A 22,806-nucleotide genomic window follows, 5' to 3' on the forward strand; every position below is an offset into this window, starting at 1 on the left:
ATTCAACCGATGTTCCGGTGCAGCGGGGGTTTACTATCTTGCCTGTGATAAACTGTGATAAACTAGGTGCCGTTGAGCCGTTAAGACATAAACGGTACGCGGCCTCAACAGCCCCATTTTATTACAGTCGAGTTTATCAACACTGCAGCTAATTAACATTTTAGCAGTTCAGTCGGTCCGTTTGACATTTACATATTCACTGTTAATGTCCCGTTGCACCATCGACTGCTAGCTAAAACTGAATCAAAGTAGGACTGGGGAAGTGACGCCTGGTGAGGGGAAAAAAAAGTTTGATGCTTAAATCAGTCGCTACCGTTACACTATTCTAGCATGCCGTCAGGATTAGGTGCAGCGGGGCGCTGTCGAAACAGCGAGATGATGAAGGCTTATGTGCCATGGAAGGGCAGAGTTTAATGTAAGTACCGTTACTGCATAAGGGCTGTTTTGCATGCTGCTAAGTATTTTGTTTATGAAGGCGAATGCTAAATGGGAAGCTATTAATGTGTCATTACTAGACAGCGAGCTTTGATCTAACCCCTGTTTTGTTTTTTGTTTGTTTTTTTGTTTTGTTTTTTCTTTCAACCCACGTCCTTCTCACAAACGCGAGTTGTAAAAATCCCAGAAAGCCCCCAGACTACCATTCATACCAGGGATGTCACATTTATCTGAAAAGTCCCTCCTACGTAAACAGTGACTCTTGTAAGTTAGGTTGGAATGTGGCGACGTGCTAAAACGTGACTTTATTAAGGAGAAGCATCGGTTTTGGGCAGTCGTTGCAAAAGCGTGTCAGCATTTACAGTGACATTTATGTGCACTTTTTAGAAACCTCTTCTGTTGTGTACATGGTAGATTAGATTACTGTACTGATTAAGAATGTGGGCTCTAAAATGTCAGCACACAGAGGGAAGATGCTTGTTTTCTTGTGATTTCATGCTTTCCTTTTCTGCACTTTGTTCTTACTGTTTCCAGAAAATCCAGAATCCAGATAATGAGCTGGATTCCTCAAACATTAATGACTATTCCATTAATCAACCAAATGTTACAGCCATAAACCTTGAAAACTTATATTGGTGAGTCCTGTCAAGTAATTTGAGATCCACAGAGAAGAAGGAGAGACTACAGGCCTGCACTGCCGTGATCTTGCCCAGTGTTGTAGTAGAAATTAAAGGATGCAGCCGTAATTAATTTGATCCTTTACACATATGAAAAAAGGCTTTGCACATTGGTGAAAAAACACCCACATTTCCTTTTGGTTTATTGAATTGTTTCAGTTCACTGAAGTCCAAAGTCAGCTGATATAGGCTTCAGACCCCCTGCAACTGTGATATGGTTCAGAAAAGGGGTGGATGGTTGACATGAATGTGTACATACATGTACAAAGAATAGTTCTGAATAGAGAACACCACAATACAGTTTTGCTAAAACTTAGCGCAAGCAGTCAGGGCTCTTTCACTTTTGTTTTTAAATAATACTCATAATAATAATAGTAATAATAATAATGTCATTGTCATCATACACACACACACCTGTTGTTGTCTTCTTTCTGTCTATTTGTCTCCATGATGATCTCCTCCTTTTCCTCCCGTCAGCACCACTTGCCAATATCACTATCTGTTGCACTTGTTCACTAGATAGAGCTTTTCTTGGGAAAAGCACAGATTTGAGATGTGTCTACTTGTACAAAGGGAGTTCTTTTTTTTGCTTGTCACAATAATAATAATAATAATGACATAATAATAATGATGCTGGTATAAAATATTCACTGGATACTTGCTTCTTCATTTGTGAGGTTCGGCAGGCCTTCCACTGGTGAAAGCAGCCTGGCTTCTTCATTTAGATCCAACCACAGTTTCAGATTATAAATCCACTGCAATTGTGAGGTGCTGCTACAGCTATCCTCTTGTTAGCTTGCTGAATTGGTTGAGCAAAAAATGAAAACTTCCATTAGCTTCCTCCAAAGGGTGCACGGGCTCGGCCTTAAGAGATCGGATGAGGATGAGCCACTATTTTACCACATCAAAAGGGGCCAGTTGAGGTGGTTTTGCAGACATGTCCCACTAGGAGGAGGCCCCAGGGCAGACCCAGGACACACTGGAGAGACTGGAGAGATTACTCTAGGCTGGCTTGGGAATGCCTAGGTGTGCCCCTGGCAGTTAGAGGAGATGGAAGTGGTGGAGGCCCCTGGGTACTTGCACAGAATGCCCATTGGATAATCAGGCCGAGCATACAGATAGTCAGCTGTTATATTAGTGCATTCCTTTAATTGCACCTGTGTGCTTCCTCTTAGTTATCTGTGAAACTGCCAATTTCTACTTAGAGTATATCTCATTTCTCTGTTCCACGTTTATTTTCACAGTTTACTTATTTGGATAGCCATTTAAGCTGTTTTTCATTTAGAAATCCTTACATGCTCTGGCTCCAGTCTATGATTCAGTGTGGAGATTTTGTCCTTATCTGTATTTTGTCAGGAAATTGGGCGTGCATTTCGCAATGTTTCCTAAGGTAATGAAAATACCCCATTGAATTGAAGACAGTGTGATTCCTATGAAGTAGCATTTCATTGTTTCACATTATTATATGGAAAACTAAATCACACAACCCTTGTTATAAACACTTTCTGTGCCCCACACCCTCAAGGGCCTTTCTGCATTTGCCTCTAGAAACAATCTTCCGTCTGCTGTTTCCACGTGTAAACATTACACATAGATTTCACAGAGAAAATATTCAATAGAAAGAAAACAAGAAGTGTGAATGCAGTGAAAGGAAAGTGAACGTCCTTCCCCTTCAGACCGTCGGTCCTCCCATGTGTGTTGGAATTTCCCGCATGGACTGAGAAGGATCTTGCTCCGTAAATTACGGCGCCTTGTATGTCAAAGGAAACCCCTTATTTGGGCAGGGAAGTGGGTGTGGCCAGCGCGCTGGTGGTGTTGGAGGGCTGGGTTGGTGGCTGGGTTAAGGGAGGGGGGAATCACAAGACGAACAGAGACGCGCAGAGCAAATAGGCCGCATTGCCAGTGTGTATGTTTTTAGTGCAATCATCGTGCAATAATGTGCAACAGACAGCGGCATCACTGCGCTCACGTTTCTCCAGATTAGCACCCCGTTTCCTATCGGGAAGGACTCTTGTTTACGCAGCGAGGTTGACCCGTGCACCCCCTCCTCGCTCCCCTGTCTCTCCACAAATTTTCCCTCTTTGTAAGGGGAGGTGAAGGGAAGAAAAGTAGCAGTGAGTGAGTGAGGTCAGCAACATAGCATGAGTCAACCTCGGGGATATATGCAGTCATCATCGCAGGAGTGCATTGTGCGGGCCTGCTGCCGCTGCTGGCCGCACAGAGCTGCGAGTGTGCGATCCTGCGGGCTGAGCTGCCGTTAGTAGCAGCTTTCATGACAAACACAGTAAGTATCGGGGAACACGGGGCCGGAGCCACGCTGTCGATGACTGTGGCGTTGTTGATACGGTCGACACTGCGCGTTATTGTGGCCAGGGCTTGCTGACAAAGTTTTGTTTACCTCGCCCGTGGCGGACTGGGCGGTCGACAGATCGGAGCTCCATGCGGGGCTTACCGCTCGCCCTGTGCGACGTGTTTAACGTGCCAGTGAACGCGGATCGCAACGAAAATACATAGAAAGAAACGTGACGTATTAATTTTTTTGACAAGTTGAATCGATTAGCGTTGTCTGTTAGCCGTGCCACCACACTTTCTTTCCTCTCTCGTCACGGGGAGCTGCATTGTTGCTTCGGTTTGTTGCAATGGGACATGGCATTAGTGAGTAGACAATCCGTTTTCTGCAACAAAGGGCTTCTCGTAAAATAGGCTGGAAACAGAAAGTGATGTGGAGGGAGTGGGTCCAGGGCAACACGTTGAGTGTTCTTGCGTTTTCTTTATTTGTGCAGGCCGCGTATTGTGTGTGTGTGTATGTGTGAGCGCTAGTGCTGATTTTGAATTAGGAAATGGCGATGGATTAGGGCGGCTAATGGTGCTTGACATTTATTTTAAGCCATTTAACGTGTTAGTTTGTATATTGGGCTAAACCCCAGGCTTGTGTAAGGCTGCACTTGTGATGCGTCATGATGATCTCTCACCTCAGATGGTGCGGTTAATGCTCGGCATGGTCAACCTTAACCGTTTTTATTTAATTATTTCTTTATTTACTTGATTATTTTAATCATCCTGCAAGAAACGTGCAGCTTTTCGTAGTGGATGTGTCAGAGTTTGACAACGTGTCTGCATGCATGTGTAGCAGCACATTGTGTTGCTACTGATGCAGAAACAGCTTCTTAGCCCACATAGTGTGGCGATTCACTTTACTCTGTCAGTGGTGTCTCGCAGAGAGTGCAGGATCTGAACAGCTGCAGCTTTCTATTTTAAGCAGTGTGTGTGTCTTACCAGGTCACCAGAGTAAAGGGTGACAATTGTCAGTCACTTCCTATGTTGTCAGAAAGGACCTTTGGCAAGGCCATCCTGTAAAGATTCTCATGTTCATTTATGTAATCATCTTACCAAATTGTTGGTGTGCAACACGAGCCGTGCAGTGATTACAAAGCAGTAATGCTTTTCTCTTGAAGTTGTTTAGTGTTGCACAAGGTTTGTTTTGTTTTACACAGACAGAGGATTGATTTGAAATTTTAACAGGAGCAGCCAGGATGTTTTTGGCAAACTGGACTGTGCCAGAATCTGTTTTGAAACTCGGACATCAGATAATATTTTAATAATGGGTTACTAGCAATTGTCAAGATCTTTCCATAAGCTAAAAAAAAGCCTTCAAGGCCATTTTGACTTTTTCCTTGCTCCCCCCCTTTGCATAGATAGTTTCATACTGACTCATCTTTGCTCACTTTCAGTTGCCCTTCTTTTTCGAGTCTCCGGCCGTGGTTCAAAGGGCATGGGTTCCCTTCTTTTCCCTTTGATGAGTCACTGAGTTGTAAGAGAAAAAGAAAAAAAAAAAGTGGTTTCTATCACTTTCAGTCCGCCGTCTGTTACGCGGGAAAGGGAGCTTCCTTTTAGTCAAAGGTCACGTGTGCTGTTTGATAATGGTGATAAAGCAGTGGCACAATGTACAATTATGCTTCTTTTTTTTTTCTCCCACAGTGCTTGTTTTTGTTTCATTGCTGATTAAATGCAGCACAGTAATATCCTGTGTAACATTTCCAGGAACTATTGATTTGGCTGTCTCTCTCAACTACCTTATTTTGGTTCCAGTTTTCTACACACGTCTGGTTGTATACATGCTAGCCTGCATGTAGGACATCATCCCTTTGTCACATGAGCTTTGTGAATAGGCCCCTCGCATGCTCTGTTCTCACACCCATGCTTTTCGGTCGAGGTCTATTGCTGAAAAAGCAAACAACAGGTTTTTAAACGATTGAGTCAGGGATGTTAATGAGACCCTCCAGTGGGGAGAGTCCCTTTAGACTGATAGCTCAGTGCTTGACATCTGTTTCATTTTCTCTACAGGGTGTTGTCCATGAATGAGAAAAACACACAAACGTCTTCATATCGGTTCACTCCCGGCTGACAACCTGTGATTAGGTCACAAAGAACTTCAGAGGGGATAGAAGATAACCTTGTTCAACCTGGCTCCTGCTTATTCTGACGTCAGTGTGATTTTTACTGGTTTATTTTATTGTACATTCCCTATAAAAGGGTATACGTGTATATTCCCATCTTTGATTGCTGGATTGATACATTCAAGTGGAGTATTATCACGTTAGCTGACTGAAAATTTTTACCTGCCTCGGAATATTCATGCCCGTCATGAGCGTACCGGCGCAGCAGAAACCTAATGCCAAAAGAACAGGCAAACGAATCACATTTTTCAACGATCAAAGTGTAGCAATGAAGGAGACTTCTCAGCACCCAGATGGGTCCTACTATGTGGCGAGTGGTAATGTTTCAGAGCCTGGACAGAGTGAGGCTGCAAGTACTGTGACATCCAATCCAGAGGGCCCTCATATGTACCTCAGCTCTGTCATCTTCAGCCCGGATAAGGGCGACCACAGCAGGGGTCATTATCAGCAGACTGTACCCATGAAGTGGGCTCACCAGGAGCCCAATCAGCAGCAGTCGAGAGCTGCACCTTGGACCACCATGCCTCACTGGGGGCAGAACTTTCCAAGTTATATTGGAGGAGTAACTGACTCAAGGACCCAGAATGTATTTGTGAAGTCAATGCAAGAGACCGCTGGCTTGCAGCCACATCAACAACCCCCTAACAGAGCTGCAGACAAACCTGCAGTGGAAGTGTTCAGGGATGTAGGCAAGTCTCGGGGGATGGAGTGGGAGCAACAGCAGCAGCAGCCGCAAGTTTTTCAGGACACCTTAAAATCCGGGGTGATCAACACCCAGCAGCAGAGCACATCCCACCCAGGAGGAAGCTCAGTCCTGCAGTCCTTCCAGTTGGCCTTTGGTCAGCCCAAGCAGCACCTGCCTGCCTACTACCAGACGTTCCAAGGTAACAAGACAACTCTACCTAACCCTCCAAACTACTCGGCACAGAATGCAAAATCCCAACATCATTTACAACAGCTGCAGAAGCAAGAACAAATACAACGGCAACATCTAATCCAGCAACAAATGCAGCAGCAACAAATCCTTCAGCACCAACAACATGTGCAGCAACAGCTACAGCAGCAGCAACAAATACAGCATGAGCAGCAGCAACAAAAGATGCAACAGCAGCAGCAACAGCTCCAAATTCAGCAAATGCAGCATCAGCAGTTGCAACAACAAAACCCCCATGTGCTTGACTATTACCCTGGTGTGCAAAATGCAAACCCTCACGCTCACCCCCAGCCCGTTGTGGTACACTCCTACGAGTCCTCTGGTCCAGCGCCGCCAAAGATCCAGGAACCAATCATCCAGGACATCACACCAGAACCACAGCACCCATCAGACCCGCTGCAGCCCCCTCTGCAGTCTGAGCACCTGACTCAGTCGCAGCCTCAGATGCAGCCTCAATCCCAAACGCAGCTTCGCAGATCTCGACGGCTCTCCAAGGAGGGCGGCGCGCCTTCGGACAATCCCTTCCTGCCTGTCCCCTTGGAGCAGTCAGCACCAGTGCTTCAGGGACCGCAGAACGGGTCACGAGACATCCAGGCAGCCCCGACAGGTGTCATCCAAAGCACACGCAGGAAACGCAGGGTTTCCCAGGAGGTCAACCTGGAGATGCTTGCTCAGAAGGCCTCAGAAAGGGAGTCTCCACCATCACATCTTAAGGTAAATGCATAATTTCATTTGGAAACTGGCAATGCAGCTATTTTTCCCCCCTTGCCTTTGCTTTTATGTGCCTTTCTGTTTTCCATGTTGTTTTGCCCACTCATCTGCTTCTCAGCTGTTTTCTATCAAGCATAAGGACAGCAGAAACAAGTATTGATGTAAAAGGACAGAATGTTCTGAATCAGAGTGATTGCACTGCTGTTTAAATCTAAACTTGTCGCTACAAGCTGGAAGCCTTAATTGCAAATATTTCGGTGAGAGCTGGAAGTCTAGGTTTCTAGCGTTATCCCAGGGCATAATTGCATTGGGATTTTTACTCCCAGAGCAAGAGTGGGAACTGGGACAAATGCCCCTGCCAGGAAAACTGTGCCAAAAGTTGTGTTGTTGGTGATTAACGTGTTGCTGGAAGAGATGCTGAATGTAATCAGAGCCCAGTGAAGTGTACGCCGCAAAAGTAAACTGCTCAGCTCTGCCCTGTGGGGAAAATCTGCAGCTAAGACAAAACTTTACATAGCAAATATTAAATTGGGGTAAAATGTGCTCTAGGAAAGCCTCAATGTATGACTTTACACCTCTCACAGGATTTGTTAAATCTACAAACCTGATATTATACCCTGACTGTTACATGCAAAGTCATACAATTATCTGTGTTTATGTGCTGAATGTCTTTATTGTGCAACAAATGCTGTTGCTAAACAGTGCTGAGTCAGTACGTCTATAGTTAAGCATGGCTTTGGCCTGAATTTCCCTCACAGTTAGCTGCTTGTACAGGCAGTGTGTTTAGTTACATGCTTGCACGCCCTCCCCTTCAAAGCAGAGAAACTCCAGCCTGCCCTCCCCCCTTTATCTATACAGGGAGGGGTGCAGGGTTGTCCTGCCTGCAGTGCTCAGCAGAATATCTCTCCACCACTCTGGTGGAAGGGCTGGAGTTTTCCACCAGCAATAATGAGAGCTGCTCCAGCTTAGCCACAGTGCTGCATGCCTTTCTAACCATGAAGATGCAGTGTGCAGAGACGGCATGCATCTGCCTTCAGCTGTCCTATAATGTGGTCGTTTAAATGGCTTTGAAGTTGTTCCTCAGTTGATCGTGGCACAGAGGCTGCTCGGGCCCACTCATTATGGTTTGTCGAAGGAAAAAAACTGTGAAGAATGCCTTTGGGGGTTGTTCCGTCGAAGTGCATGTTAAATATGTCACTAAAGTGCTGCACCTAGCAGTAAAATACGATAGTGAAAGGGCTGAGAGTGAGACATTATTACATTTCAAATTCTGACATTTGAAATTTTTCTTTCCACAGCTGTTCACTTTCTCTTGTGCTTTTTTTTTTTTTTTTTTTTCAATGTGATTGGTGCCTGCATCTGTTTGAGTATTGATTTAATTGTTGTTTAGTGGGATTCCAGTTCATTGTACTGATTAGAGTTCGGCAGCCTGTTCAGCTGAATTAGCACCCATCCTGTTAATCAGATCTATTTACTGGGGTGTGCTAAGCTGGAAAACAAAGCTACTCTTCCTTGGAGTTGGTAGGCAGTGGCATTGTTTACAGATGTTGTTTATAGGCAATTGATTTAATTACTTGTCCTTTTTGCTTGTTGCTTCTGGTGAGTCTTTAGTCTTTAGTCTACAGTGTTGTTGTTTGAGGAGTCAGATTAGCTTTTTTTTTTTTTTTTTTTTTTTTAAATACTATTGAGTAGGCAGTAGAACTCATTTAGTATGGGTATAATTTTTTGATATGTCATATGCTTTAAAAGAAAACCATTTATAAAGAGCATTGCAATAACGGATTTTCATCTCTATTAGGAGCCACACAGGCCATGGAGTCCCACAGAACAAGAGATTATGAACCCTAAGCGACCTCGAGACGACAACCTTGTTCCACTTGTTATCCCCGTGTCTGTTCCAGTCCGGAGGCAGGAACCCTCGTCTCCTGAGAGTGACGAAGCAAGTCTGGCAACCAACTGGCCTCACAGGTCTTCAAACTCCCAGGATCTCGGGCGTGCAGACCACAAGCCCTCGGTCATCGTCACCCGAAGACGCTCACTGAGGAACTCCTTGTCAGACAGTGCAGAGCAGGTGGATACACATGAAATTCTTGCTGGTTTTGCTTTTTCTACACTTAAAACACACTTTCATATGCAGAACTCATTCACCAAAATCTCAGAGGGAAGTTGCATGGGACTCTCCATGCAGTTAGGGAGAATAGACTGGAGTTCCAGCTTTTATATACATTTGGTTTGTTTGTTTTTTTTCTGTTTAATTCCAACTATAAATCCTTGAATTTATTCCACATTGTCCCACCCATGAACACATTCTCCCTTCCCCCAGCCATGCTTCATGCGTTCCCTGCCCCCATGTTCATCCTGTACCCTTTTCTCCCTTTCTCTCATTTATTTGGGTGGAGGGGGTATAGCTGGTGAACTCTTTGCCCTGTCCCAGATCAGGCAGATTAGCAGGGTTTAGCACTGCCATACTGTACATTATGTACCTAAGATTTGAGGGTTGGGGTCCCTGTTCTCTCTCTTTTTTTTTTCTTTTTTTTTTTTGAGGCGTTTACAGTCACTAAACCAACTTTGTGTATAATTTATTTTTTTGCATGTTTTTAATTTGAGACACAAAAACTTCTGCTACAACCTCACCTCTTAAAATAAAATTTTCCTTCCTTCCCAGAACGACGGCGCAGAGGGTGAAAAAGACGACGATGGCAAAAAGTCCAAACGCCGTCCACGCCCTGAGCCTCTCTTCATCCCGCCACCTAAACCTTTATTCATCGCCCCGCCCGTCTACTCCAGCATTACACCCTACCAAAGCCACCTACGTTCCCCCGTACGCCTCGCCGACAATGCTATTACCATGCCCCCCTACACACCACCGCCGATCCTCAGCCCTGTTCGTGAGGGCACCGGCCTGTACTTCTCCACTTTCCTGTCATCTGCTTTGGCCAGTGGCCCAGGCCTGCCCCCTCCCGCTACACCCAAGTCAGCCACACGCAGCCTATTGCGATCTAGTAAGTAAAAAGGAAGTTTATAAAACTCGATTGAATGAATTTCCAGTTTAGATGTCCTTTGGATCAAAGTTTTGTGCACTTGTAATAAGCACCTTGCTGTAGTTCCCCATTAAAAAAAACTGAATGTAAGACCAGGTACAATTTTATTTTTTTATTTTTTTAATATATTAGAATTTTGACGGACTGCATGTTAGTGTACTCCTGTGCTGTGTCTTTGTTGTTGCTGGAGTGAGTGCGTTATGTGTGTGTTTTGCTGCCCCCTTAGACAGCTGCGACATCACACCACCAGTTTTGTCTGCTATGAGCGAGGCCACTCCGGTCAGCAATGAGCCGTGAGTATTTCTCCTGTACGATCAGTTTAGAGGTTAAGTGCTATTTTGAAAGGAATTATATTGCTACAATGAATTATTCAAAGCATAACAGTGAATTGAATTATGAAATGTCTAGAATGAGAACATAGACTTCTTGAAATTCTAATCCCGTCTTTTAATGCAGCCTCCCCCTTCACCACAGTTACCACTAAATTCTTTTGCTCTGTCATCCACAGCTAACATTATTACCAGAAGTTGTCTCTTTGAATCAACTATGTGGCCCAATGTCGCACTAGAACATCGCGTTTTTTAAGGTGTACATGAAACCTGGTTTCAGTGTGATATGCAAATGTTATTTAAAGTTTTGCCAGAGTTGGAAAGTGATTAGAATGGGCACATGTAGCCGTTACTGATAGTAAAGCGGGGCTACCTGTTTTGCTTTAAGGATGCTCACTGGTTGCACTTACTGTGTTATAAATACAAAGAAACAATATTATACAATCTCATTTAATCAAAAACTTAAAAAAAAGGACTGCTGTTGGAAAAGAAATGCCTAGACTGAGTAATAGATTGTGAGGGTTGTATATGGTAAGATCCTAGATGGAAGGACCCTGATCCAGGGTGAGAATGGCATACACTACAGCTGCTAGTGAAAACTACTCTATAGAACGTAGAATTACAACCTTAAATGCATTCCTAGATAAAGTCAGCAGTTACTCCATGAATAAACAAAGCCACTGATAGCTGGGTGTGTATGAAAATCCATTTTTTGTAGTTGCATCAACGACGAGTTGCAGTTTATGGGGGTGCATTGTGCAAGCTGTTGCTTCACTGATGCCAGCTGCTCAGATGTTAGGCAGGGACGAGCTAGGGAGGCTTCCTATAAATCACGTTTTCAGCTGGATCTGGTGTGCTTTCAAACGCAGAACAGCCTTTGCAGGTCAAGTTTTAGCAGCCCACTTTCTCTGGGGGAGGCTGCCAGTATACACACACACACTCAGCTGGGTACACTGCAGTTTCTCTGGAAATGCAAGGGAGGGAGGGGATATCCTAGCTCTATCTGTTGACAGCATAATTTTCACAACTTTCACACTGAGATATCTGGTTTGCATTGATATGTAAGCTTTTAAAGAACTGTATCTGATTCACATTTATTTTTGCATGGTTTTGTTCTTTTTCTTGCTAAATCCAGACCATCAGTTCAGCTGGGTTAACAGTACAAGAGCTGCAATGTTCAGAGCCGGAGCGCCTCAGCAATTTTTCTGTGACCTTTTAAAGAATATAACAGACGAGCAAAGAAAATAAAAACGTTCTCAGAAACAACACGAGCTTTACTGTAAAGCGCAACTTGATACTGATACTCATAAAGCAAATGCTGTCTTCGCTAAAATATTTAAGAGTGAATAAATGCCTCGTGAATGCAGAAAGAGTCGATGAATTTTAAATAGATCAAACACCTCCTGCCTTGTTTTTAAAACTGATGTCCTGTTCCCAGACGCATAAATATTGGCTCACGGTACCAGGCGGAAGTACCAGAGCTGAGGCAGCGATCTGCTGTCGAGCAGGATCATCATCGTGCAGAACTGGTCTGGGTTCCCCTGTGCGATCTGGAAGGAAAACCTGACCTTGAGGAGAAAGGTGAGTCACTACCTGAGAGTTTTTGAGAATATGAAGTGAAACCGAAAGCTTATATAATGGCACGCAGATGGTGGTGCAGTGAAAGGTTTGATAAATGAAAGTGGCCTTAAAGGAAAAAAACGGCTCTTCATAAGAATTTCAATTCATAGTATATAAATGTTGCAATATTGCGGAATTGATTTAACAGCTGGAGTATGTAATTTTGTTGAGTCATGGGTAATAAAAACATACCAGAACACTGAAACCAACCATATTTTGTCTCCATGTATTGCATATCTTAATAATACATTTTCTTATTGTTATCACTGTATGCAAAATCATTTTTTTTCTCTCTTGCTTTTGCAGTGGAAGACCTCATGCACTTGGCCTGCTCCAGCGTTTTATGTGGAGGAGGCACCAACCAGGAGTTAGCCCACCATTGTCTGTACGAGTGCAAAGGGGATATAATGGTGAGTTCAACAGAACAATCCATACTGACTGCAACGGGATCACCATGAATAATAAAAACATAACTGGGAGCTGTACTTCACCGTGGTCGGACTCGAGCCAGGTTTTCTTCTAGCCCACTCACACTTTACACCAACCTGTTTACCTCTTAAGACTGTTTTCACTTACAGATCACAGATAAAGTCCACACAGATTATATTGTGTTACAGTATAGTAACATTCGGTAGAAGTTGTTAAATGGTAATATTTCATATTTGAGACAAAGGCATCATGCATAGTTCTTATATGCTCATTTATTGTTGCAGTGCTCCATGTAACAGAATGAATGAATTATATTTGTCGCAGCACAAAAGCAGACAAGAATGCACTAATAAATTACTAAAATTTAAATAGCTAGAATATTTGGCAATTTTACTTGAGATTTTATTTTAAATCTCATGTGAACAATTCTGCCTGCGTGTTCAGTGTAGGAGAAAAAAGGCAGAGGAATGAAGAAAAAAATCAGTATTTGTACTGATGTGTCCTTGTCAAAATAATTAAATCCTGCCTGCAGAAAACATGTCAAGCTGTATCTTCGGTACCCTGAAAATAGACCAGCACCATTTCAAAAATGCACTGCAGAAATCTTGAGCCACCCAATATTTCATTATACCTTTCTAGGAAAATGGGAAATGGGTGCAGTGATTTATTGCAACATTATTTATCTCAGTCAAGATAGGATTGCATGGTCTTTTTTTCTTTCTTTTTTTTTAAACTACATATGCATTTATGGAACTGAGAGTGTGTTTGGGATCATTTTAATGCTGAAAAATGAAGCAGTTATCATCAGATCGTGTTGTATGGTAAAACTGATTTGGATTTCAAGATTGGATTTAGCACTTTATAGGACTTACTGCCACTGATTTTCAGTCCAGTTCTCGTGTAATTTGGAATGCCTCAGACTTTTCTTCCCGTTTCCCTTCCTGAAGAATGGCAGATATTAATCTTCTGTAGGCTGTTGGCCTGTCACATCTTCTTAGATATACCAAGTTGTTGGATAGTAAATCATTGGGAATCACTGTGTTGGTAGAAAAATACTCTACTTTTCATAGATAAAATGAGTGCTGCTTTGAGATTTATGCAGTACACTACTGTATATTATAGAATATACTGACTGCCTGCTTATACATGTTCGGTTTAGTGATGAGTGCCCTTACATGTGCTGAGCATGTTTTTAATGTAGTCATTCAGTGCCTTTAGCACTTGGTGAGTAGTGAAAGGAAGTGAGTGATCAGTAGAATTTCACTTTACTCTGTTCTGAAACCCCGGTGGCCTGAGATGACGGAGATAGTAAAACCGTTTGGCCGTTTAGTCAGAAGCAGACTGATCCTCCTGTATCGAGGCACAAAGAGGTACATGTGCTGCTGGGGGCTGTAGAGCTGAAACACTTATTTAATCAGTTGATAAACATAAAATGGTTAAGGGAGATTTTAAAAGAAATGTGCCACATTTTTGATAGCTCTCATGCTCTTAGTCGGAGCGATCTGCCTTTTTTCTTTGTCATATGTGGTAGTGAACATATCTTTAGTGGTTGATGAAATTGTTGGCTGCATTCCCAGGTGATTAGTGTTATGTTTTGAGTGTGCTTTAGTGCATTGTTTCACACGTTGAGCTCAGAGAAAAAGACAGCACGGCCAGTAAAATGTACCGTGGCTGTCAGTCACGTTGTCAGGTTCACACATTCTTCTTGGCGTTACTCGCAAGAGAAAAGCGCCTTAAATGCAACATGTGACATAAATGTTTATGACCTTGCCATCACTCAGCGTGGCGTTCCTGAGAAATCTGCCTGGACAGACGAGTGTTCCACTACACTGCAGCTATGATGCATCCTGTGTCTCATACTTACTGAAGACCACTAGTTGCATCTGAGCACATGAACAGATCGATCTAGTGAAGATTTCAGTGCTGATACTGCAACATGTAAGCCACCGACTGAAACGCAACTTTCACAGCTGCGTTCAACAGCAGAATAATAAAACATTTACATAAAACACACCAAACCTCAGTGTGTGTGAGAAATAATAGACTCTGCGCTTGTTGTAATGAGGTCAAAGAGTGGTTGCTGTTAAATGTTGAGGAGGCAGCATCTCTAGTGGCTCTTACCCACCATATCAACCCCATTAAATTCCCAGCAACTGAACATCCAGTGACTTTTTCATATATATTGACTTTAAAAACAATGCAAAATGTCAGTCACTGTTTCCTGAAACACACAAGTGTTCTTCTGTCACACTTGATAGGGGCTTAGTGTAAAGACAAATTAAAGAGGATGTAACTGATGATGGTATGGTAATTATGTATGATACTCATCAGCAGAGGAAGACTCTTTGCATTGCGCATTACGTTGCACTTCATTACAGTGACTTTAATGCAGATCTTAAATCAATACTTCCATTACTGAAGCAGAAGTTGTCTTGCAGCGTAGTAGTAGAGCTGTCAGTGTGCTTTATGATGCTGCTGGTTAAGATTTCAGGCCCTAGCGACCAGCAGTGGTCCAACGTTGTCAAGGAAACCACGAGGGGAGGGGGAGGGGGCTGTCATAGCGCCCACTCTCTGCAGCGGGCCGGCTCGAGCTGCCGCCTTCCAGCATTCATGCACAGTCAGTTTCTCCTTTAAGAGCACAAAGTTAATTGTTATTTTGACAATGGCAGAGAGCGGTACAATTATGATATAAAGCCCTCAGATACCTGGCATTTTCAGGGAAAATGAGAGCAGTGGTTATCTCAGTCCCTAGTTACCTGTGAGAAACTGATTCACGCTTTGGCTCAGTGTTTTACGGATCTATAAAAGCACAATTGGAGCGCCTAATAGAGCAGGAGTTGGCTTTGTGTAGCAGGAGGGACTGGCTGTATAAAGGCTCGTAACAATCACTGCTGTGCAGCTGCTGTGCCGTGTTTATTCACTTTCAAACAGTAATGGTATGTTATTTGTTTTTCAGGCTGCTCTGTCCATGCTGATGCTGAGGAATCCAATTTTCCCAAAGTCTCATCATTTGTCCAACTACCATTACTCAGGTAAATTAAGATTTTTTTTTTTTCTTTCAAATAACGTTAGATTTTAAAAAAGGGTATTTGAGATTTTTTGTAAAGTAGGAAAAAAACACTGGATTCACTATCAAAAAGTTGATTTTCAAGCCTTTTTCTGTGCTAAACATATCCAAGTTGTTTGGTTTCGGTCTGCAGTGATATTAAGTTCATAACGTGGGGTTTTTAGACTGAGTGCACAAAGCAAGTTGCTATACGGTAAGATTATCAGATCAGATTAGATTAAAATCAAATTAAATTGCACCGTATTTATGCACCATCCTTGTTTTTGTGACCTTGTCAAGTAAAAGTCATATCCATTATTGCTATTTCTGTTATACTCCAACCAGCTGGTACTTCAAGAAACTCAAAAAAATTCTTATAAATCATTGAGAATTCTGATTTCACCCAAGATGAACCCCATGTGTGCATATTTTGGCTTTTCATTTCATTCTTTAGACCATTTTTTTAGCCCCAGTTTTTGTGCTTTCATCATTAAAACAGTGATTGACTTTGAGCCCTCTGCCTTGCCTCAAAGCAGCAGCAGCTGCAGTAGTGAGAGTGTGGCCGTGGTGGGTTAGTTGGTGACTGTGGAGGATTGTCAGAGTCAATGTGATGAGGGAAGTAGGAGAATTGGGTGGGGGGGTTGGAGAGGCTTGCAGCATGTGGTTAATCCCAAGCAGGAGACAGGGGAGCCTTTGTTTATCCAGTTGTGTGTGTGTGTGTGTGTGTGTGTGTGTGTGTGTGTGTGTGTGTGTGTGTTGAGAGTGGGGGTGGAAGTGAACTTGACGAGGCACCACACACACACTTTATATGGAAACAGATAGTTTTGGAGTGTTTTAAACTAACAACTGCATTTTTTTTCTTTCTACCTCTCCTCCTCCTCCTCTGTCTTTCTACAGGATCAGACAGTTGGACAGCAGCTGAGAGACGCCAGTTTAACAAAGGCATCGCTGCATACAAGAAAGACTTCTTCACGGTGCAGAAACAGGTATGTGTCCTTTCAAACACAAGGAGAGGGAAGTCCAGACTACAGTGATGGAAGAACAAGGCTATCTAGTAGCTGTCAATCACTTTCTACTATGATCACTGTAGACATATTTTTCTTCCTTTGAGTTGCTTCATAGAAGTATTTCCTTTTGGTTTGATGTTTTTTTTGGTGTCTCATAGTCAACAGGTTTTTCTCAAAAGTGCAAAATGATACAATTTTGTTGTCTGAACCATTTCAGAGATCAAGGAGGTTTTCTTTCAAAAATAAAATTTCAGTGTCGCTGAGGTTCCTGAGGATTTTGCACATGACGTTTACTTGTCTGCCATATTGGACCTATGATAACTATAGTAACAGTGTAGGGTCAGTGAATAAGGCCCTAGTTACACAGGCCTAGAGGCTGGTTCATAACCATCTGGCAACCAGGGATCATGAGGGGACAAAAATGTATATTCTCCAACTGTGCCTTTGGTCACGAGCAGATTGCTGTGGTCAGCCTACATGCAGACTCGCCAGCTACTTTCTGAATGGTAGTGAAACTGTGAAAAGTGCAGCATGAACTGGAAACTTAGGCCATGTGCTTTCAAAGCAAATTTTATCATTTTCCAGTTTACTGCACACTTTTCCAAGTTTTATTACCGCTCTGAAAGCAGTTGGAGTTTGTTTGCAGAGAAGTTTGTCTCTACAACTTCAGGCAGCTGCAAATATCTGCCAGTGACCAAAAGAATCCTAAAGATGTTTTTGGTGTAAAACCCTATTTGTGATCAGCTTCACCCAACAACTGCCAGCAATCCCTTGCCAACCATTTGGGAATACCAATTTTCCCCCAGAAGATGTTGCATCACATCCAATATGGTGGATGTGATACAACCCCTGTAAGGTTACTTTAACTATCATTGGCTTGCGTCAAGACGGAAACACACTCACTTTAAGAGAGAGTGATGTGGCATCATTTGTCATTCGGGTTATTGCTTTACTAAAATAGCCTCTCTCTAGCCAGTGAACCCGAGAAAGCTAATACTGGGCACTAGCATGGTCCATGCCTTTACTATAGACTGAGGCTGGAGAGCTCCTTACCTGCCACTCTGCACCAAGCACATCAGCTAGCTCAGCGTTCCCCAACCTTTTCTGCGCCACGGACCGGTTTATGCCTGACAATATTTTCACGGACCGGCCTTTAAGGTGTCACGGATAAATACAACAAAATAAAACTAGTACTGGTACCGAAAAAAAGAAGATTTATTCATAACACACGTGAAAAGACCCAGGAAAACAGGGTTAACGATAAAAAACGATAACAAAATAACGCTGAAAACTGATTTAAAAACCCTGAAAACCATACATTTCACACCTGAGCCTCAACTCTCACGGTCCGGTACCAAACGACTCACGGACCGGTGCCGGTCCGAGGCCCGGGGGTTGGGGACCGCTGAGCTAGCTGATTAAGCTAACTGAATTAAGTACAAAATGATCATCAAAAAGTGTAGTTGGACAAGTGGTAGCGACCGTGTTAGCTGGGTTATTTTAGCTTCATTAGTCAAATCAAATTTAAACTTCTGAATTAGATTTAGTGCTGACATTTTCTTTTTTTTATTGTCATTATCATTGTCTATCATTGTGATGGGCGTTTGTCATTATTGACACCATAGTTCACTGACTACTAAAGAAAAAAAAAAGAGAGGTGGAGGAAATGGCAGATGAATCAATATCGAAATGAATCATTCCAGCTGAATTTGCAACAAGATTTTTCAAGGCAATCAGATATAATTAAGCTGAAGTTGAAATGCCATGATGCATAAAAAGACCCACACACACATGTGTTTGTTTTTTGTTTGTTTTTTTTAAAGCTCTGAACTCATTTGGGTGCGATTGCTTGTTTTAGCAGCTCTGAAATGCTCATCCATGTAGAGCGACTGTATGAAAAAGAGAAATGTTTAAAATTCACTAATAAAGAGCGCGGTTGCGGTTCACAGGTATCCACAAAGACGGTGGCCCAGTGTGTGGAGTTTTACTACACCTATAAGAAACGTGTGAAGACTGGCCGCAATGGTACGCTAACCTACGGTGAGACAGAGCCTTTGGAAAGCAAGACCACAGAAGAGGAGATGGACCGCAAGGTCAGTCTTAAACCATGTTTCACATTAGCGTTGCAGAAAATAGCGGATAAAAGGATGTCTGTTTAATACATGCAAATATCCTCACTGATCGCTGTTGAACTGAACTATGTAAAAGTCTGTATCTGTCTGCAACTGTGGTTCATGGTGTCTACAGTAACCTTACACACTGATAATAGAAGGTAGAGCATGTTAAAAAAAAAAGTACAACTGCAGGCTGTTTGGGTTTTATGGTAACTGAATAGTGCTGCATGCATATATATATCTCTATATCAGCATGTTTGCTATAATTGTATTTAAGTAGCCACAGTGCGAATGAAGTCATGTACAAAATAGCTCTCAACATTAATTGTATACTAGTAGATGTTTCCCTCAGACATGTGTGCCTTACAGTCAATGTTCTTCTTGGACCAGCAGGGCTCTCACAGACTGGAGCCACAGCGGGAGGAGGACAGCAGGAAATGGGAAGGGTCAGCTGACAGGAAACCGGATGTCTGCCCTACCAGGACGTCTCATGCGCTGCCGTCCACAGAGAATGTACGTGTGCAATTAGAAGAGCTGCATGAATTAATGATGGCGTGAATAAATTAAATGAAAACATGTATAGCTGAGCAGCGAGCGCAGAAGTCTCTCCTTTCAGTGTTTTCTCCTCTTTGTCCTCAAAGATGAGATAAAATGAGTAAAACAGTATTTTTTAATATAATACAACCCCAGAATACGAAGGTTGGTGCTCTAGTTTGGTGGCACTGAATTTCTATCATTACTGTGGTTATTATACTCATTATACTTATCGCATATAGTGTTTTATTTAGTAGTATAATATCCGTGCTTTTTTTTCAAAAATAATTTTTCACAGTAGAAATAATGTAATTTATTTTAATCATCTTTAGTTTTTTGCTTTTGTGCACACACAAACTATTCTAAAAGATATTGTAAAGCGAGTATATCGACTGATTTAGATTGAACATATAAGTTTGATATAAATAAATTTAAAGCAAAGAGAAACTGCAGGAGAGTTTGGGAAGATAAGATTAGATTTTATGGAAAATGTTTTGCGGCAAACTGATTCCTGCTTTAGAAATGTGTCAGTTGAAGATTTGTCCTTTTGAACCTTGCCTGAGTTGCTGGTTGACTGTTGGTTTTGCTGCCCCCCGCTGGGGTTTTGGAGAAGAAAACTCAAGTCCTCCCCTCAGCTCTCTGCTCTGCATTGTGCAACTCCATAGTCTTTGTTGGGAAACGGTGACTCGGCAAGAAACTTTTCTCCTTTCTTTCTTTTTCATTTTTAAATGTTAAAGATGAATTCAGGCTGTGCGTATGTTGCAGTTTGATTGTGTCCTCATTTATGCGTCCACATGCATACCGTTGTGAAGCTATTCTATATAAAAGCTGCTCGTAAAGTGGCTTCAGCTGCACTAAGCAGCTATGTTAAAGGTGTTTTGGAGCTTTCATGTTAATGCACTTCTTTCTTTTATTGGGTGAGCAGCCTGGGACCGTTCTGATTATGAAAGGCCAGGACGACACGGGGAGGGAGCAGTCGCTGTCCCGGGTTATTCACCCCCCTCACCCGCCACCTCCCAGCTCCAAACAGCGCTACGAAAGCAACGCCCGCAAGACGACTCCTTCGACAGGCAACAAAGGCCCAGCTGGTCAGGAGGGGGAATTTCCCTGCAAGAAATGTGGCAGGTTAGTGATCAGAAATGTGGCATCAGTCACCGCTGTTGTGTCGGAGAGGCTGGGGTGAGTCTGTTTGCTTATGTAAAGATGACAGCAGCACTCATTCGAGTTGTGTAAGTAGCCTTAGACAGGACAAGATGGGAAAAATAAAAATTTTGTCAGAAATATTTGTACTTCTTTTGCCCACTTGGAATATGAATGGTAAATAGAGGGAAGTGTCTCATGGTGTCTCTCTGAAAGAATCAAACCGTCCTGTCATGCTTTGGTAAAATAACAACTCGTCCTCTGGCAACACCGGCCATGTTATTGCCAACTGTGTCCTAGCAACCGAAACACAGAGTAGATACGGCACATCACACCTCCTGTCAGTGCAGCTCTACCCAATGACTTGAAGAGCACTACACTTGCTCTTCACACCAGCTCAGTGTCCTCATTATAGACTGTCCTCCACCACAGATATCCAGCTAGGTGATTCACAGCTTTGAAATGTTTTATCGCAGATCTGCTGTTGTGTCACATGACGTGAGACTTATTGTGGAGCTAAAATGATCGAATTTTAGTACTCTTTGGAGTTGTAATGTTTTCTGAAAATCATTGTTGTTTAGAAGCTTGTGTTCGTGTATGCTAGTGAACTTTGACCTCATTCTTTACAGAGAGACAGATTCTTTGCTGTCTGGAAGTACTGAGCTTAGAGTAAATGTGTGAGAACCCTTTATATGAGTTGTTGAATAATGTGCAGTATTTCAATAAAACTTGAATAAAAGAGGCTTTATGAGATAGTTCCCAGAGTGTATAATCTAATTTTCATTTTGTGCTCTTTAAAATAATAAAATAATTCCCCCCGGCTGAACCCTTTTACTTATAATGATGTCTTTTTGCTTAGTGGGCTTTGAACATTTTCTCTACACCATAATTCATAAAGTTATATATTCAAATTCTGCATATTCATTCTTAAGTGGTTTGTTTTACTGTGACCATGTCAGGCAAACAGCAGCTGAAATGGGTTCCACCTTTTTCCAAACAGCCTTGTTTTCTTTGCATGTCTTTCCCTTTGCATTGGTACCCGATAGTGTTTGTTTGTTTGTTTGTTTGTTTGTTTGTTTGTTTTAATATGTTTAAATTAAGTTGTCAATGACATGGCTGAGGAACTTCCAATGTGTCACTGACTGTTTCAAAAATAAACTCTAGAGAACCACAGTTTCATATCTAACAAGTCAGACCTAGTGATGAGGAAAGAGGTTTATCTGTCTCTGGCAACACATGATTAGTTGTTTTGATAATAGTGATGTTGGAGGCTGATGTCTTACACGTGCCCTGTGTGTGTTCAGCCACCTCCATTTGTCATGTTGCAAACAGACGCACATAGCCAGGACGTAGCTGGTGTCCAGTGTCCGTCCAGTACCAGGTTTTGGTTTTTTTTTTTTATGCTTGAAAGCAGCTTTGTGTTCCTGACCTCCAGACTTACAAACTGAGCTTAACTGAGCCTGCTTAACAAACACAAACAGCACTGCTTTCCTCTTTATAGCACGAGTAGCAGATTGCATATTTATAGAGCCGTACATATTAAATGAGGCGATTATGCAGAGTTGCATTTTAGCTGCTTGTAAAGCATGAAGGCATTAATATAACCACTCTGAGCAATGAAAGCAAAATGCATCTTTGACCTGCTTTTCCCTAACCCTGCAGGATTTTCTACAAAGTGAAGAGCCGCAGCGCTCACATGAAGAGCCACGCCGAGCAAGAGAAGAAGGCTGCGGCTCTGCGGCAGAAGGAGGCTGAGGAGCGGGCGGCGGCTAAAGCAGCCGAGGCCGCTGCCATCCTGGCTGCGCGGCAGCAGAACGGGACGCGACAGGTGGGCGGCGACAGCACCAATGATGACTCTTCAGATGCACAGGACGAGGACGACGATGACTGGCAGTAAATGGGAAGACCGTACACACCGAATGCAACGGTAGCGAGGTTTGATTACTGAACAGGAGAAGGACAGTTGAAAAGAAATAAAGAAACCCTCCCCCCTGTGAAGTTTCTGTAAATTTTTGTGGAACAAGAAGACTTCTGTTGCTTGGCACATTCAGGGACAGATGAGCTCCCGTGTCCTCATTTAACTGTGAACGCGTGGACTGAGTGAGAGTGTTTTATTCGTGTTGGAACAACGTGCTTTCCAAAACTCACCAACTCCCCTTTACTCTGCTTGAAAAGCTTTTCAAGTGTTACCTCTCTTGGTCACAGGGCTCGGTCAAATCAAAGCCATGCCGCTTCTTTCGGCGCTGTCCTTTTTCTCCACTCCCAGCCGCGGCCTTCCTCGCCAGTTTGAAACTCGCCCTGCATCATTTTGACAGGTGTGGAACTCGTCAGA

At 42.8% G+C, this 22,806-nt stretch overlaps 1 protein-coding gene across 3 annotated transcripts; it reads left to right on the forward strand.

Annotated features, from left to right (window-relative positions):
- Positions 1 to 112: 112 nt before the first annotated feature.
- Positions 113 to 22,472, forward strand: mideasb (mitotic deacetylase associated SANT domain protein b). 3 transcript variants are annotated; one of them, XM_026151601.2, is made up of 13 exons: positions 113 to 415; positions 5,457 to 7,217; positions 9,013 to 9,285; positions 9,880 to 10,216; positions 10,482 to 10,548; positions 12,023 to 12,165; positions 12,511 to 12,614; positions 15,590 to 15,665; positions 16,577 to 16,665; positions 18,636 to 18,779; positions 19,191 to 19,313; positions 20,260 to 20,459; positions 22,137 to 22,472. In XM_026151601.2, the coding sequence occupies exons 2-13, from the start codon at positions 5,748 to 5,750 to the stop codon at positions 22,369 to 22,371; spliced, it is 3,261 nt and encodes a 1,086-aa protein (XP_026007386.1). In that variant the 5' UTR covers positions 113 to 415; positions 5,457 to 5,747; the 3' UTR covers positions 22,372 to 22,472. The 3 variants fall into 3 exon arrangements, with proteins under 3 accessions (XP_026007386.1, XP_026007387.1, XP_080149554.1); XM_026151602.2 differs by lacking the exon at positions 113 to 415 and adding an exon at positions 2,955 to 3,396; XM_080293428.1 differs by lacking the exon at positions 113 to 415 and adding an exon at positions 2,955 to 3,396 and having other exon boundaries at positions 19,194 to 19,313.
- Positions 22,473 to 22,806: the final 334 nt, after the last annotated feature.

The sequence above is a fragment of the Astatotilapia calliptera genome, chromosome 19 (assembly GCF_964374335.1).
Source record: "Astatotilapia calliptera chromosome 19, fAstCal68.1, whole genome shotgun sequence".
In the NCBI taxonomy this organism is placed as follows: Eukaryota; Metazoa; Chordata; class Actinopteri; order Cichliformes; family Cichlidae; genus Astatotilapia; species Astatotilapia calliptera.